This window comes from Ammospiza nelsoni, chromosome 3 (genome assembly GCF_027579445.1).
Source record: "Ammospiza nelsoni isolate bAmmNel1 chromosome 3, bAmmNel1.pri, whole genome shotgun sequence".
Taxonomy (NCBI): domain Eukaryota; kingdom Metazoa; phylum Chordata; class Aves; order Passeriformes; family Passerellidae; genus Ammospiza; species Ammospiza nelsoni.
The window spans coordinates 41129435-41148322 of record NC_080635.1 but is presented as its reverse complement, the minus strand read 5'-3'; the positions used below and the strand labels follow the sequence as shown (position 1 = coordinate 41148322).

The 18888-nt window shown below is 44.5% G+C and overlaps 1 protein-coding gene across 1 annotated transcript; it reads left to right on the top strand.

Moving 5' to 3' along the window:
- Window positions 1-632: 632 nt before the first annotated feature.
- On the top strand, window positions 633-13425 carry DACT2 (dishevelled binding antagonist of beta catenin 2). Its single transcript, XM_059468908.1, is given in 5 exon segments — window positions 633-729; window positions 732-1198; window positions 6522-6654; window positions 8083-8370; window positions 10848-13425. Coding segments are annotated over 5 exon segments (2784 nt in total). The 3' UTR covers window positions 12647-13425.
- Window positions 13426-18888: the final 5463 nt, after the last annotated feature.

Sequence of the window (18888 nt, the reverse complement as noted above, 5' to 3'; positions counted from 1 at the left end):
CTGAAGGAGCTGCAGCTGTCCGTCTGGGGAGCTTTAAATGCTGGCATTTCTTGGTAGCAACAGCACTACAGTCTTGAATTTCCATGGCCAACTCTGTTTTCATGTCCCATTCAAACCATGTCCTGAGCCCTTCAAATGACTTTAGGGGGGAATGAACTACACATTGACCTCACAAGACAGAATTCTGCCCTGCTTCCAAAGTGAGAATCAACAATTCATTGCAAGACAGCGAACTTGTGCAGTGAGATCCCAATTGGGTCGGTTTCTGGAGAGCAAGATGAGTGCCAGTGTGCCTGGCAGGAGGCACCACCAGCCAGGAGGAGAAGGGATAGAGTCACAAGCACCACGTTCTCGCGAGGGAAGCCTTGTTATACCCGCGAGCTCTCTTCGCACCATATCCTCGCATCACTTTAATTTACAGCGGCAGCATTAGGACGACCGGCTCGGCTCCGGTCTCCGCAGCATCTCCGGGGACCGCTCCCGGCCGAACGGGCGCTCTCACCCCGGCTCTCCTCTCTGTGCCGGTTCGCCGGCCCATGTCTCTGCCAGGAGAGGGCGGGCACCCCATCCCTTTTGGCTGCTGGGGCGGAGGACGAGGCGCGGGCAGCCCCCGGGCAGAGGCAGGGACAGGGATGGGGCAGGCAGGAGCCGCCCCCGCGCGGGGCGGAGGGAGCGCTGGGTACTGGCTCCTCGCCCCGCGTATCCACCCGGGAGGTGGCCCCGGCGCTGCCTGAGCCGCAGCCGCTTCCCTTCGCTCCCGCCCTCCCTCTCTCCCTCCCCCGTCCCCACCTCTCCTCCAAAACCGCAGGAGTCGCTACGGCTCCGCTTCACTCTCTCCGGTGCCAGCGGCGGCGGGGGGCGAGGGGCCCTCAGCGCAGGCACGGCCCGGGGCGGGAGCAGCCCCGCATCGTCCCCGCCGCCCCCCTGCCATGGCCGGTGTCGCGGCCCAGCGCTGACGATGCTGCTGGGCGCCTCGCGGCCGGGCGGCTGGGATCGCAGCCGGGTGGGCGAGAGGCTGCAAGCGGCCCTCGCCGGCCTCCAGGAGCTCCAGGTGCTTCGGGAGAAGCAGCGGGAGCTGGTGCGGGCCGCCCTGGCCATGCCGCAGTGGCCGGCGGCGGGCGGAGAACAGCAGCCCCTGTCCGCCCACAGCAAGGAGCACCGTCTGGAGGTCACCCTCTCCGCCCTGAAGGAGCAGCTGGTAAGGGACCGCAGTGCGCGGGACGCCGCGCTGCCCGGCTCCGTGAGCCCAGCCGCGGTGCCGAGCGCGGCGGACGGAAGCGCCCCTGGGCTGTCAGACACCCGGCTCCCCTTCGGGAGCCGCCGGCGCCGTGCCGGCACCGAGGGCGGGCGGGGCGCTGCAGCCGCGGCCCCTGCGCTGCTCCCCCCCGCCGGCCGCGGTTCCTCCGCGGGCAGGGGCGGTCGGGGTCGGGCGAGCCCCGCCACAGCCGCTGTAGCGGGCGGGCGCTGCCGCGGCTCAGGCGGGGCGAGCCCGGGCCGCCCGGAGCGGGCACTGCCGGCGGCGGGCGCCGTGCCAGCGGGAGCGCTGGGGAGAAGTTGTTAACCCGGCACCGCTCATTCATCGGAGCCGAGGAGTAGGCGATGATTAACTAAAGTAACAGAGCGCTCAGCTCTCAGTGGCAGCAGCCGTTTGCATAGGAGATCAGAGACACGCGGGCTGGGATACACCTGCACAAGCGCTCGGGGCTTTGGGTGCGTGGGTGCGCGCACACCTCTGCGCCTGCCCCCGGGAGCGCGCACCGCTGAGCGCCCGCGGGAGCCCATCCGCCGGGAAACGCTTCGTGGGACGGCAGTACTTTGTTCTGTCCATGGATTGCCTGATCAAAAGGCAGGAATAACTGAATGCCAGACCTTGTATTTGAAGTGCTGCACCGGCCACTTACACAGAGGTTTTTTTGAAACTAAAAAACAATTCTGATTTGTAGCTGAACCGAGTTTCATAGCTGAGACAATAATCAAAGGGTAAAGGGCTTTAATCTCTAGTATAGGCAATTACACACTTCAGTAAACTCAGGCTTAATTCAGAATCCTTTCCCTCGCTGTACTGGTGCAAGTCTTGGCCCTCAGTTATCCATCAGGTGTGAAAACAGAAGGGCTGTTCACTCTCCGTAGGCAGCTTTCTCAGGCAGCACCTCAGGATAAAATGGGCTTTAACCTTCAGGGAAACCTAGCCACCACTGTGTGGAAACACAGCGATGGGCATGTCTTGATTAAATTACGAAAATACAAGACAAATGGACAGCCAGCCACTTGATTACCCGTCATTGATAGTCTTAAGTAATGGTTCTACTTTTTTTTTTTTTTTTTTAATTGAGCAAAAGAATTTAAGGCATTTATTGCCTGTTTGAGGCCAGTGGGGTAACAGAATCGCACAATGAGCTCTGGTCATAGGGACTGTACTTTTCGTGTCTGCTGTCCTGCTATAATTACTCATTTGTCGTAATATTTTTCAAATAAAATATTAAAATAGAAGATGAATTTGTCAAGATTTTACTTGCCCCTTACAAGGCTGGCTTTTCAAGAACATGGGAGAAACTAGCTATTAAAATGGAAGGAAAAAGAGGCTGCCCTTTAGAAATGCAGTTGAGTGGACTCAAGAATAACTCTGCACACCTCCAGAGAGGGACGAATTTCACCAGTAGGTGCCAGTGCAATTATAGGAAACGTGTCTCTTGGGATGCCTGGGAGGGAAATGTTCATAAAGATTCAGGATGACTCAGAAGTACATAAATCCAGGTACAGGTTCTTCAGCAAAAATACAGTTGTGCTTAAAGTAGTAATACAGAGCTCTTCTGATTGACCCGTGGCTGCTGGAGGCTTTTCAAACTGTACTGTTCAGGCCTCCTGGTAGCTTTATTGGTTTTTTTCCCCCTGCAAATTGCAGATATGTATCTGAGTAGAGGTACATACCTCAGATTTCCTTAATAGCAAAGTAAACCCAGTTGAAAACGGGCTTTTCACAGTCATTTTAGAAGCAGTTCACAGATCTAGGATCTCAGTGACCACAGGCTGAAAACTTTCCCAGTGACTCATGAGCGATGTATTGCACTCAAAACCCATGAAAGTTCTGTTCATGATTGCAGGAAATGAAGTTAAAATTGAAAACAACAGAAAATGCAAAGCACAGCATTACTCAAGGAGTGATGCATCTTCAGTAGCAGCAACAACTGTTGTTGTTGGCCCATGGAGGGTACAAAATGTGATTGCTGCTCTATAAGCTTTCAGATTGAGAAACTCATTAACAGTGTAAATGTAACATTGCCTTGCAGTGCATCTTGCTCCAGATTTCAAGGAAGACTGTAGCCCTGAGCTTTAGTGTGGTCACAGTTTAATTCATAAAAAGTTTGGTCCTCACAACATAGAATGAGAAAGCTGTGTCAGCTGAAAGTGGCTCAAGGCATCTTAGCAATGGAAACAAGGCAGATAAAAAGTCAAGCCAGGCTTCTTCTATAATGGTAGGGTAAGAAAGAGGAGAGCAGAGGCAGAAACCTTAAGGACTTGATCTGACTACTGGGAATAGTAGAGCAGAGCCATCAAATGCCATAGACTCCACGTGTGGATGCCATTCCAGAATCTCAGTCTCTTCCCCAACAACATTTACCAGAGACAGTGATCAGCTGGCCTTCTAGCACTCTGCTCTAGGCACTCTGCTACCCCTAACAGTCGTGCCCTTTTTGCCGACCAAGGTCGTTTCTGACAACTGCAAATTACTACAGCACAGGCAGGGTCAATTCTGTAGCAGAAGAGGAGCAGAGTTAAGTGATGCCACCCACTATTAGAGATCCTGAAGGTGCTAAACTTCTCTTAGCCAAACATCATGGTGACAAAGAGGAAAGAGATGCAAATTCAGGCTAATGCAAAGAAAGAAATCCATGATTGTTGTCAGTGTAAGTGGATATCGAAGCTTGCAATATCCAGTATGTTCTCAGCTCTTTCCTCAGAGGACATATTTATAAACCTTATTTTATTTTATTTGAATCTGATTATTTTGTTTTGCAAGCTTTCAGGTGGTTTATGATGTTATAAAAATGTGAGAAGGGACGCATTATACTGAATAGATAAAAACAAACAGTTGGTACCCTGCATTTTACACAGGGTTTTTTTTCCCTTTAGGTAATTTTAAATAAAAGAAAACATCTTTTAAACCAGGGACTTAAGTGGGTGGTACGGTGATACTCCAGATTTGCCTCCCCAAAACTGTAGCCCATTGATAGTACATGTTGACTGGGAAAGTTTGGTCCCACACTGTGCAGTGTCCAGTAGTCTTCACAGCTGCATTGCCCCAAGCAAACAGACAACTTTACATGCAAGGTTTTGTCACATGTAAAATTCATGTGGTGAATAGAGGAAGAGTGTATTTAGGGGTTACTGTTTTGAGTGCTGCCCAGTGTGGGTATTGGAGCGATAACAGCTTGAAACAAACACACCGGAAAAGTCATTCTTATCCAAATGGTTTGAGGAATGCCTCTCCTCTTAGAGTGCAGAAGTAGTTAACTGAAAGATCAAAGCTGGGTCAGTGGCTGGAAACATGAAAACCCAATGGTGTGAGGCACCATAAAAGGGTTAAAAACGATGATGTAAATCATGTGTGTTGGTTAAAATGCTGTGAAAGCGCAGACAGAACCTGGAGGTATAATAAATAATGTTTGAATACCTGAGAGCCTTGTGGCCTCTCTGTCATTAATCAGAAACCACAGACTGAGGGATTGGCTGGCAAAACATTAATCATTAAGCAATTAATTCCAGCCCTCAAAACAGAACTTTATGATTTCCTGAGTAGGTGGGATTGAAGAAGACATGGCATGGTTTTGCTTTTTTACCACAAAATAAAGAAGTACTGAGGAGGTCGTACATCCATCATTCAGATGGAATAGAAAATCTCCTTTATTATCCATTTCTTCCCCTCTTTTTTGTTTATGTGAAACAGGAAGAGGGAAATCAGGGAAAATCACTCACTGTGGATTTCCCTAGGAAGCAGTAATGAGCCTCTTGAGTTTAAACCTTTCTAGATGTGTGACTCTAACAAAAAGGGCTTTATTTCTTGTGTCTTATATGTTCCTCCGGTCCTCTTTAAAAGCATGCTATAAATAGATTTTTTTTTTCTTCTCAGCAGCATCACCAGCCTCAAGAGTTCTCTTGTGAAACTCAGGGCATATGAATTTTTTTCTTACAATTTCTAATCATTTACTGATTACCTTAGGATCTTAGCTTTTTTTTCTTTTAATATTTATAGGTATGGAGAAACCTATGCAAATGTTAAAAACTGAATAATTCCTACAAAAGGAAGGAGGTAAAAACATGTGCATACCGATCTTGATTTTCTGTATGTCATTTAATTTTAAGATACTTTAATTGGTTCAAAGGACATAGATTTTTTTATTTTTATATATTTGAGGTTGGAAATGCTGCTAGAGCTTCCACTTGTGTTTTTAAATATGAAATGAACACATAAAGAAGAATTTTAATAATGTTTTTCTTACCATTACTGAGTTGAAACCCATCACCTTGAGGGCTGAGCGCAACTTTACCATCAACTTCAAGAGACCACCTTTCTATAAAGTACTGTAGGATGGATGGTGAGGTGTGATATAATTAGAAGCTGCCTAAATAGTGGCAGGGCTTTAGATAACTTGGCAGGTGCCACGTGAGAAGTTTGTGACAGAAACCAACTGTGGTTCTTTGGCTGGTGCCTCGCGCCTGGCCATCTGCCGTGCCAAGCTGACGGCATAAACACTGGGGGAGCAACTGCAGGAGCTGTTACCTCAGATCAGCCTGGTCACTGGCTGCAGTAGGCAGCACATCTAGTTGCTGGCTTCTGAAGGATTATTCATCATTTGTTTTAAACACAGTAATTTCCCCACCATATTCAAATGCCACCTTCTCCTTCCAGGAAATGGGTGGAGATATCTGGCCACAAGACAAGCAAGGAAAACCTGCAGTAAAATAGATGTCACAATTCTTGCATTGTATCCTTTCAACTATAAAGACGTGTCATCAAAGCCAAGGATTTTACTGGAGTGGGCATGCTGCCTTTACTTGGTAGGGCAATAAGATGCCTCAGCCACAGTGGTTTCCTTTCATCTGGCAGATCTTAAGAGTCCCTGCAGACAATCCATAACATTTACATCTTCTTCTGGCTCAGATCCAGCATATGGCAACGTGTAGCACAATAAGGATATGTTAAGTTAAAAGACTTCTGTCATATTTAGAGGTACAGTTCCTGCCATGGGTATAACAAAAAAGCCAAAGGTTAAAGTACCTTCAGAGTGAGTTTTGAGAACATGTTTAGCTGGGCAGAAGACAATGTATATGAAGAAACAAAATGTTTTGTCCTTGTCCATTAGGTCAGTCTCATTAGAGAGAGCCAACTGCAACAGTCCCTAGCTAAGGAAAACACTTCATGAGAGTAGAATCTTGCTGACACAGTTGGCCTGAATTCATGCATTGCTGCTGAGATTCTAACTGTGATTATTCTTCATTTCTTCCTTCTTGCCTTGATTTAGTCTCGTTTGAGGAGACAGGATGTCGGCTTGAAAAGCCACTTGGATCAGCTGGACCAGCGAATAAGTGAGCTGAAATTGGACGTCAGTAAGACCTCCAGTGAATACTTGGATAGTGACAGCCGGCCCAGCTCAGGTAATGTGCACTTGGCTGTTTATTCCCAGGAGTATGGTGCTAGGAGAATTGAAGAGTGTCAACTGCTAAGCAAAACTAACTCTCTGTATTAGTTGGTCAGAAACAGTGCCCCATGGCTGAAGTGGGTAATAGTCATCTGGCACAGCGTGGGCTCACAGAGCTGCTAGGAATTTCCCTGCAAACTTGATTTAGTTAGAAAGAGCTCACTCACTCAAATGATCTTTGTGGATTATTTAATATTTTTTTTAATGAACCTTGTAGCCACACATGGAAGGAGAAGGAGACAGATTTACGTATTAATTACCTTGTGCAGTGTAGAATGACCATTGGTAAAATGGCTAGACTACTTAAAAGAAGTGGAGACCAATATCAACACTCTGCTTGTATCCAGGGAGGATTCTGAACCTCACTAGGGCTTTGAATATCACCATTGCAGTGCTCCTGTCAAATGAATTTATGTAGAAGCAAAACAGCACTATTAAAAGACACTGAGAAAAACTACCCCTACAGAGTAAAGCTCTCATGGACAGAAAGATACTGGGTATCAAGTTTCTGGTCTGATTCACAGAGAGAGCTGTACTTCAGACTTTTGTAGCTAGGATGTCTGTCAAAACTGGTTTCTGTTATCTAGTCAAACACAATGAAAGTAGCTCTTTTAAACAGAATTTTTGCAAAGCCTCAAGTCTTCAGTGAGACAAGGAGTTGTTTTTGTTTTTTTTTTAATTAAACATACATATTTGTAGCCTGGTACTTAAAAGGCATGTAAAATGTGCAAGTTTCTGTTGTGTGTTTAAGTTCAGGAGTTGTTCACTTAGGCACAGTTCAAAAGAAAATATTCCTTCTCTGTTATAGAGAGGAATAATAAAATTTAATACCTTGAATTTATACAAAGCCTTTTTTAATGCTTCCACAATTACTGGAAATTATCTCAATAGCTGGAGAGAGAAGGTAGTCTCCATTCTCTGCCCTTAGACATTCCAGTTGTTATAGACTTGGCAGCTCTGATCACAGGGTAGTTTTGCTCTGTCCAATCCACTCATCTAATCCGTGCTTGTATGCACCTAGTACAAGTTACAACAGTGTCAGAGGGCCCTGTCTTACAGAGGGCCCAGTTGCATCATAATCCCCAAAGAGATTCCCCAGTGAAGAACTGGGCATGATGGTGCAGCACTTCATCCCATCCCACCCTCAGAACTAAGCAGGCATGTGTGTGCCAAGCTGGCTCAGGGCCTAAGTAAATATGCAGAAGCCCAGTAAAGATTAGTTGAATTAGAGTATACCTCTGCTAATGTTACCTTAATAAATGATAATAAATTAGGCTTGTGGCACATAGCAAATGAAGATCTATTTTATTCTCTGCACTTTTCTTCTACAGAGCATGTTTAGTTGCTGTAAATATGAAATATCCTATTTATTTTTACTCTGCAGGATTCTACGACCTGAGTGATGGTGGTTCTTGCTCACTCTCCAATTCTTGCACCTCTGTGTACAGTGAGTCCATCTCCTCCTCCCACACCAGTCTCTTACCCAGCTCTCAGCACCCTAAAGCAAGGCTCAGTGTGTTCGATTACCGACCCAAGTCTGCAGATGAAACCACTGTGCACACCACCAGCTTCCAGCAGCAGGGAGCCTATGGCAGCGATGGATGTCGGATTGCAGCCAGCCGAGATGTTTCTGGGACTCCTGCCAGGTCCAGACCAAGGCCAGTTTCCACAGGTAATTTACAGCAGAACTGGGTACTTCATTCAAGAGAAGGGCAGATTCCTGGTTATTGCTCTTAGGACCTTGTTTAGTCATGTGTAATCAATATTTAGTTGTCAGTTTCAATACACAAAGTGAGAGTGGATCAAAATCACAGAGCCAAACTATTTACTGTCCCACTTCCCCATGTCTTCATACTCCAGATACTTTTAAACAGTAACAAATAATAGAATCAATCAATAAAAAATATGTGGGTCACACAGGAACAAAATATGTGGGTGAGACAGGAACAAAGGATCTATGCATTTAGAAATGGAAAAATACTCTCTGAGATAAAATTGTAAAGACTATTGAGATATTTTTTTTAAGTTTCAGTATTTTAAATACCTTGTGTGAAAGTGCAGGGATGCATGAAAGATTTCAAGTAAACTCAAAATTCCCTATTTACACAAATTAATGTTGAGTCACACAATGACTCTTTCTCGTAATTTATGATGTACAATTAGGGACAAAAAATGCCAAAAGTTAATTGACTATCTAGGGAGCAGTCATGAGCCTAAAAATTGATCAGCCATGAATTTGCATCATACCTTTAACAAAATGGACAAGTCTGTTAATATTTTAGATCTCTTCTTTGCCTTCTGTAAAGTGACATTGTATCACTTCTTATTACAGCTTCTTCCATAGCCTCAAAGCAACCTGGTGTTAGAGTGATCCAGCTAGATGTGTAGCACTTCCATTATAGAACATATCATAGAACACACACAACACAGGGAAGCTATGGGGAACATAATTTCAAGTACTTTGCCACTCTGGAATCATTCCTACAGCTGCTTGACCTGATCTTACCTCTGGCTTGGAACAGAAACAAAGACCACCTATTCTATACGTAGATGTGTAGACACACCTGAAGGGATGGCAGTAATTACAGCATAAAAGCAAAGTCTTCTCAAGGCTTGTCAAAGGCTGGGGATGAAGCTGAGCTTAATGACCCATGGCTTCCATGTTCAGATTGCAGACATTTTTCTCTCTCAGAAGCTTTCCTGCCTTGAGACATGTTGCTGAGACTCCAGGAGCTTTATGTTTGTTTTTTTTTTTTTTTTATATAGACTAGCACAAAAAGGGATAGCTGATACTGAGCAGGGGTATGGGAGAGAGACTGCAGACCTCCTTCAGCCCTTCTTCATGGCTAAAGCCTCTTACTGCCTTCACAGTGAAAAACAAAAGTAATGGGGTAGTAGTGGGTATAGCTTTGAAGAAACAATTCTTATAAAGTTGACCACATTGCAGGAAGTGAAGCAAGATTTTACTTCAGAAAATTGTCATTTGGAGAGAGGAAGAAATTTCTCTTTTCCTCAGAGGAAATTGCAAGTACAGACCAATTGCCTTTTCTTTCATTGGCAAGCAGAAAGCTTGCTGAGACATTGCAAGCACAAGGTGCTTTTGACTCCTTCCTGGTTTGTTTGCAAAAGAGCGCAGCATTACACACTGCCAACAATTTCCTAAAGAATTTTTGTTATGAAATTAGGTTGTTAGGTTGTCAGTCCAACCTTTGTTGTGGCAGGTCTGTACATGGGTAGGACACTGCAGACCACCCCTGAATTTTGCGGTCTTTTAAAAGCTTGCTGTGACAGGACATAGATGGTCATCAAGTGACTGTTCACATAGTTTGTGAATAATGTGGTTAAATGGGATAGTTGAGTTCGTGATAGCATGAAGCACCCATGAAATTGGTTAGCTGAGGATTTGTTGGCACTAAAGTCTGCATTGTAGTACAGAGAAATTCCAAGCCAACTGGTTCCAGAATTCTTGATCCCAGAGGTAACGCAGCACCATTGTGCTCTGTTGAATGACATGTCTGGATGGAGCAACCTTTCTTCACACAAGAACACAGCCTCCCCTCTCTGTGCTCAGGAGATGCTGCTGGGAGGAGGGGGCTGCAGTCAAGAAGAGTAAATTACAGCAATCTTGACAACACTCCAAAAATAGAAGAGATAGGAGTTGGTGTCTATAAATGTCATCTTCAGGGACTACACTTCCCACGTGCCTGAGTAGTTAGCCTTAGATTTTATTCCTCTGTGAAAATAAAGATTCTTCAGTTCAGTCTTCTATGACTTCTCTGCCAAGAACTAAAAATAATGCTTGGTTTTGTCTAGTTGGGTTCCTGCTGGTCTGTGACATTTTAGGGCTTTTTTGTATATTGCACGGATTTACTTTCTAAGTAAAAAAATCTGAGTAGTACAGTTTAAATTTTCTGCAAAGGTAAAAGTTTTACTATTTGCATTAAAAGGCATTTTAAATTCTGTTATGCTTAGGTGATAAAAGCTTTAAAGTAATTCATTGACCTTGGAAGACTGAAATTACTTTCTTTATCCATGCTACTGATTTTAGTAAAAGCTATCACATCTCTGATCTATCACTTCTGGCATGAACCGGGTTGAATGTAATTGTCTATGATTTAGTTAGGTTGTTTATTTTCATCCACCATATAGGTGACTTGGAAAGACTCATTCCAGCGGACACTAGATTTCAGAAAGAAATGGATCCCAAATCCATGTTGCCTCAGTGCCATAATGGAGACATGCACTTGCTCAGCATCGATCCCAAATTCCAGAATGACTTGGTCTCCAAGAACGGCATTGATGTGTATCCTTACCCAAGCCCCCTCCATGCAGTCGCTTTACAAAGTCCCCTTTTCTCCCTGGTGGGAACATCCCCAAAATCAGACTTCCAAGCTCCTCCCAGCAAACCTATGCCTAGTACAACAGGTCCCAGCTTGATTAAGACTAGGCCAACCACTGAGGTCAAGCCGGGGGGTTACATCAATAAATTGCTGCAGCTGACGAGATGCAAAGGGAGCAGTCGGGCTGAGACCAGTGAGTGGGTTTCACCAAAGAGCCAGCCAGCTGCAATGCACCAGAGACTCATTATAACCCCCAGCACCGGTGGGCTGAAAATTAACAGCAGCAGTAGCCAGCTGGAAAAACAGATGAGTTCTCTGGAGAGTAACAAAGCTGAAGGGAAGCTGTCAATAGAGGTGCCAGAGGGGGAGTGTGCCAAGCAGCAGGAGACCATGAGCTGTATGAATGAAGAACAGTCATCCACTCGGCCTGACACAGAGCCATCAGCTATGAATAGTTGTTATCCTGCCAAGTCAGCAGCAAGGGGCTCTCCTCTGGCAGAAGAAACGGAGAGCAGCATGGAGCGCAGTTTGTCCTACTCACAGCTGTGTCAAGAGGACTCTAGCCCAGACACCTGGAATGCTAAAGCTGTCCCACCCAAAAAACTGCCCATCAAAAGGTGTGGCAATGCCAAATTGTCTTACACTGGGGGTCATGAACGAGTGACACGAGCTGAGTTTGTCCATGCTCAATTTGTCCCTGCAGAATCCCATCAAGTCCGGGTAAAGTTTGCCAGCTCCAAAACAAAGGCAGTGAAGATAAAGAGGAGGAACAGTGAAAAGGTCGTTCGGCCTGGGAAGCAAGCCTTCTGCATGGAGAAGGTGAGAGGGGCTCATGGGGCCACCAAGCTGCCTGTTGAGTGGAATCAGCTCCAAAGACCACAAGGAATGAAGACCCTCATGCGCAGACCTTCATATTCTGGAGACATGGCTGGCAGATCATGCTCGGAATCCAGTCTGTTCCCAGTGCAGGTCAGGCTCCCCACTGTGCCATCCAGGCCAGAGCTCTATGGAGCCTCTGCCAATGCGCTGTATTCCCTGGAAGCAGCTTGTGCAGACACAGGCAGCAGGAAGAAGCAGCGCAAGTGGCAGTCCACAGTGGAGATCTCTGCCAAGGCCCAGCCGGCCGGCCTGGCTCACAGCTTTGGCCTGGGAGCACCGAGGCAGCCAGCGAGGAGAGCCGGCGTCCTGCGCAGCGTCAGCACGAGGGCTCGCTCCAAGGGGCAGCCGCACGGAGATGGTGCCAAGAGCGAGTCAGACCACTCCGAGTACTCTGCAGAGTGCGCCTCCCTCTTTCACTCCACCATCGCAGAGACCAGCGAAGGGGAGGTCAGCGATTTCACAGCCAACCGGTTCGGGGACAGCGAGTCCAGTGAAGGCGACTGGGATGGCAGCAGTAACAGTAGCAGCCTTGCTCTTGACTATGATGAGGGGGATGAAAGTGAGCTGATTTGGCCTGAAGGTTCAGTCAGACAATCCGTGACTGTCCAGACTTCTTCCAAGCCTATTCCTCCAGTGCCCAAAATCTGTCGCATCAAAGCTTCAAAGGCACTGAAGAAGAAGATAAGGAGGTTCCAACCTGCCTCTCTGAAGGTCATGACCATGGTGTAAGGGAGAGCAAGCATCTATTTCTTACAGTGAGACATCCTGCTGGATGTCTATTTGCATTTGCAAAATAAAAGGACTTTCTTAAAGGAACTGTGAATAATCCCTGAGTCTGCACAAGGGATCTTGTTTGTTTATGGCTGAACATAAATGTCACTGTATGTAAATCCCTCTTTTGCCATTTATTCTGTAAATATGAAACTCTGTGTATATTATGTGATGACTTTTTTAATTATCCAAAAGGGTCACCATGGTGAAAATGAAAACAACCTCCCCTGTAAGATTTTACAGGCAGGCCCTTGGTGGTTTTTTAACCATATGCACCCACAGAATCAGTCCAGACAGAAAGACTTGCTAAGAAGAAAGTGTACCTCCCTCTTGCAGTCTGATGCCTGTATTAACCATCTAGCTGTTATTGCGGTCATATGGAAAATCTCTGTTTCCTACAGTTTTATTTTATTTCAGATCAGCCATCCCATACCGTCTCCCAAACACTGGGAGGATGAATCTGTTCTTCCATAAAAACATAGTATGCTTAACCAAGAAGGCAAGTGTATTTGTGAATGAGAACAAGACTTCAGTTTGCTTCCTTTTTTTTTTTTCAAAATAGCATTGGGTTGTTTTTTCAACCCCCCTCTTTACAATGTTCCATGTTATTGTTCATTTGTTGAATGGATGAAAGAACATGAGGGCCACATGCCACAGTGTGTGTTTAGCTGGGACTGAAATAATAGCTTTGTTCCTGAAGTTGCAAACTCAATAAATACTATTTAAGGTACTGAAAATTATGCTTGTATTACTTTTTAATGTCAGAAAATTATTCTGGTCTCTGATATGAAATAGTTCTGTGTTTTTATGATCACTGTGCAGAGGGGTTCTTTTCTATATTCAGAGGATCACTGTAGCTCAGTAAGAACCAGGGTCTGCTCACCCTCTGCCTCAGGAAAGCTTTTTCAGCCCCTGATTCTAAATGAAAGAATTTGAAAATGGTGTTTTTATTGAGGACAGGGTAGTGTTTAACTGACTCACCTAAAGTGATGCAATTTTTTCAGAAGAAACTCTTAATTTAAAACATATATTTATGTATATGTAATGTGTTTTGAATGTATTTAAGGGCACTGATGTGAAGCTTTGTATCAGTGTCTAAATTGAAGAAGTAATTTTGTGACTTCTTCACAAAATGAATTTTTTGTGTTCAGACAAGCAGTCCTAATTCTTTCCCCTGAGCACGGCAATCTGGAAGCTGTGCTGAAGTTCACCCTGAATTTACAAAAGAGCAGGTATTATCCACCTGCCCTATTTCAGTGCTCAGTCTGAGTACATTCCCAGCCTAGGAGATGTAGGCATTACCTCATTCAGCTGCTTGAACTGAATCTGAAACAAAAGGTAAGTGCTTTGCAGAAACTGGGTAAAAGAGTGATTGTTTACTCCAAGGATTCAGTAGCCAACAGAAATATTGAAAGACAACTTTCAGCCAATGCCTTCTATTTGGAAACTGTTTCATATTTTGAAACTACTCAATTTTCAAATAATTTGTGGAAAATTAATAAAGTAAAAGGTATGTAAAGTCATTTAATTAAAGTATTCTAAATAGCACATATCATCTTTACTATAACTAGGAAAGCATTACATTTTAGTCAGTGGAATATGTTTGAACATTTTTTCATTGTTCCAAGAGTATTGGACATAGTCACTCTGGAAGGATTAATTGGAGAAATTCACAAGTCTGGCAGTGGTTTCTTGTTCAGCATGTCTAACAACAGAACAAACAAAATAGTGATTTATGCTTTGTTGACTTTCTACACCATGAAAGGATCCTTTTTTCCATTTACACAAAAGGTTTTATTTGGGGGAGTGTGTCAAAAGTTACATATGATCTTTTAATCCAGGGATTTTCTGTGTTGGGGTGGGGTTTATTGGTTAGGTAGGAATTTTGAGGGTGTTTTTTTCATAAAGGAGGAAATTGTTCTTAAGTAGAAAAATCCTCTGGGTAGGAGTGTTCTGAAACCTGGTAAAATGTGCCACCCAGTAGCTCCCTGCCTTTTTATCGGAGTAAGCTCAAACAATAAGTTTGTGGTCCCACAACTCAGTAAATCCTGCTTTAGGGCTGTTAATACTCCGTCAGAAACGTTGCCAGACACATGATGAAAGTGCTGATACAGAATGAATTTGGGCTGCCAATTCAAATAAAGAAAAATGATGACTTAATTTTGTACTGACAGGTTTTATGCCAGATGAGGTATCATTGCCTCTACGACTCACACTTTCTGCCAGGTCAGATACCTTCTCTTCTCCCAGAGCCAGCACAAACCCAACATAAAAGCATAAAGCTGGCCCAAACATCATCCTGTGCTTTGGCTAATTTGACAGAAATATGATTATGTGCCCACACTTGATCCAAGGGAAACCTGTGGTGCTGGAGAACCCCAGCAATGTAGAGAACCTGCTGTAAGGTGTTGAGGCATTGCAATGTGCAGTGATGCTACTGAGCTGTGACTTTTTGTCAAGGGCAGAACAGGTCGTGCTTCCCCTGTGTGCTGCAGGACATTGGATGTTCTCCCTAGCACTGCCCTTTGGAAACACTGCTTTCATCTGCTGGATCAGAAACTGCATTGGGACCAGAGCTCTGGAGGGAAGAAACAGGACAGTGCAAAACAGGGCAGGAGACTTGGGTGGTCAGTGGTTCAGGTGGACTGACACAAAACCATGATAGTTCAGTGTACTGTAGTGTGTTTTGTTGGCAAATACACCAAGAATTTTGATAACCACTGGGTACAAGTGTGATGCCTCTGTTCATTGGAGACTGGGCTAGCTCTGCTGGCAGGACCCCAGAATACCTGCCACCTAAGCAAACAGCTGAAACATACTTAAAATCAACAAATGTCAATAAATACTCTGATGCACTATTCTTTTACGTGCATGTACTAAGCATCATAAAACTACCATAAAAATATCTTTTAGCCTCATCATGAAAATAAGGGATGCCCATCCATGGGATGATGGCCATACAAAATAGAAATATCCACTGTTTGTTTTGCTTTTCAAAAGAAACCTACAAAACCTTTTTACCTCACAGCCTCTTGTACTACAAAGACCCAAGAGAATGCAAAAAATGTTAGTTGGTGATACAATTAGAAGTCTAGCACCAAACCTGATAAACTTTGGCAGTGAGAAGTTTAGCACTTTTACTGTGACTCGATTAGCAAGTGTATAGATCTAATGGCAGCTTCAGAACAGCTTTATGCAGAGTTTCTGTTGCAGGAACTAACATCTGTCATCATCACTCCAAGCTCTAGTGAAACAAAAATCATCTACTGCTGAAATCTGTGTGCTAGATCAGCAGTTTTCTTCTGTCCTAGGCAGACATTTACACTTCTGTGTAGGAGCAAATTGCTCCTAAACCACAAAGGAAAGAAAAGAAAGTAAAAAAGATAATAGAAAGGGAATTAAGGAAGCTTTAGGAGCAATTTGCAGAATAGATCATAATTATAATTTTAAAAACTTTAGTTAATCCTTTTATTGCACAAACAATTTTGGAACTGGATAATTACCAGTTTTCTTGGCCTTGACATAATCTTAGATTTTGAAGTCCACCTGCATTACCCAAACCATGAGATGGAGTCAGAGAACTGATGTTTTGTCAGAGACACCATCCTTCAGACCTTCATTTGCAATGACTTCTGGTCAGGGAGGGCACTGGGCAAATGAAAGGCAGCGGTAAGTCTCAAAATCAGCTGTGGATGATTCTCATGCTGATGAACTTGAGCCCAGCGGACATTTTAAGGCTATGCTGGAGTCTTTTGTGCTTTCTTCCCCATCCTAGTCTGAAGCTCTGAAGGTGAGAGCTGAAGGAGAGAGGTGCTCCAGGAGCAGCTGAAAGGCAGGTGGTAGCAGCAGCTCTTTGGGGAGTGAGTTGTTGCCAGCAGGATGAAGCAGGCTGAGCATGGCACCAAAGGGCTCTGGTGGTTCCAGCCCCACCAGCCTTTGCTAGGTTCTTTAAGGTCCTCCTAGGGCTGTAACCCATCCTTACCACTGCTCATGTGGCAGTGCTGTGATTTGGATGCTACACTTGAAATACAGGCAAACACCAGCACCCAAAGCCCACCACAGGCCCATCACTCATGAGCTACAAGATGAGGGAGTCCAATCCAGAGCCCTTCCAGACTACCAAGTACAAAATCCCCAGTTAGACAAAGAAGTGTGCAGCAAAATACGGCATCTGTGACTGCTTCTGACAGGGAACAAGACAACAGCATGCCAGGGAAGGACCATCCTACTGCTGCTCTTCTGAAGCAATAGCAGTGGCTTTCATTTTGCAGCCCCTTCTGAGCCCTTCTCAGTTCCACTGAGGCTGAAGGATTCACTCCAGCTGTGCTCAGTAGAAGAGAGCAGCTCAGCTTTCAAGCACAGTCCCCCTCTACCCTCCACACCACAGCAAAGCCTCTGCTCCTGTAGAGAGCTGTAATTCCTGTTGCTCCCTGACCACAGACTCAGTCCTCCTCACTGAACATGCTCCCAGGGAAGCTGCCCTGACATGAGCAGCTGGAATGACCATATGAAGAAAAGAACATCATTATTCTGGAAAACAGAGTCCTGTGTCTGAAACTTGCCTGTGAGGAATGCAAACATCCAATGACACCAATACAGAATCCAGGGAGTTTTCCAGTGTCTTACATGGATGTTAAGGAAACCTGGAGTTCCACCATTAGCTGCTACTCTGTACAGACAACTACTGTGATACCTCAGCTGCAGATGAAGAGTGATCAACAGGAAAATGCTCAGCTAAGGCTTGATTTTTGGTATATATACTTATGTTTGAAGCCATCACAGTATGCCTGCTTATATTGCAATGTAGAACATCAGCGGAATAACAGTTGAAATGAGCAGAAGTCCAGCCTCCATCAATTCTATTAATTTGTGTGTTGTCATGATAATAAAGCCTGGAGACTATTGTTGGCTAATACTGATTTTTTTCCCCAAGAATTCTAGTGTTTGTCCTGTCTCAGCATTTGTAACTAGGGGTGGAGGGCATCAAATTCACCCATGACACAATTCCTGGGAAGTCACTAGAGCTACTCTACAGATTCATTTGTCCTCCTCGTACTGTTCTCAGGATGTCAGCAGATAGGATGATTGGCATGACAGAAAATAAGGAAGATTTCAGACCTCACTTTCATTCTTGAAGCTGCTGCAGTCTGTGGAAGTAAATGTGATTATGGCTGTCTTGACTGGGGAGAATGCTGTTGCCATGTCACATCTGTGTCAGTGATGAATCAGGGAAATGATTAGGGCTTTGCACAGTGATGGAATTTCATGTTTATTCTGGTTTTCAAAACACAAACTGAAAGAGTATCAGCAGTCTGCTGATCCTGTAAAGCTACAAATCAAGAGGAGAAAGGCCACAGATCAAACTGACCAGGCAAGGCTAATCAGGCAATGTTGAATGCAAATTGTAGTCTTAGAAGCCCCAAATGAAGAATCTTAGTTCCAGTAGACTTGGGCAACTGGATCTGCTCAAAAGCTCTGTCAAATCATTCTGGATGCCTACTCCTCAGCCCAAGATGGACATGTCAGGCTGGCAAGTTGCTCTGAGGAAATACGCATTACTGCAAACCTTCATCCCTACATTTACAGGCAATATTTTCTCTCCACTCCTAGTGTACCAGAAGTGATTTTAAAAAGCTAAAGTTTCTAACTCATGCAGTGTCAGTGTGTAAGGGTGTTATTTTAGACCCCACCAAATTCTTCTACATTCTGCAAGATGAAATGATACGGATACACTGACTCTGTAGACAACAAGACCTATGCTTCACCAGGTATCCAGAAATTACACTTGCACCCTGTAAGACAAGTTGTAGCATCAACAGTGAAGCTTTCCTTCAAGACTGTCATTACCACTATAATGCCAAAACACATATAAAATCTTTCATTTTCTAAGAGTATTAACTCATTCACTAATGAAAGCCAAAAAGTTTAATTATTAAGACTTTAACCACTGTCTGGCTGTAAAGAATTTCCAAAAACGCCAGTAGTATGGGGCTTTATGCACTTTCCCTTGTTTTTTACTTAACTTTCCCTAAAGAATACAATGAAGAGAACCATAAGTTCATTTTCATGCTCTTTATTAAAGGGGTCATTTGACTTGACACACAGAAGAGCAAGAGCAGAGACAATTGCAGTCGGCATGAAAATTGGTTGTGTCTTAAAAATGTAATGCAGAAAGCCGCTTTTTAACCTATTCGATGGCA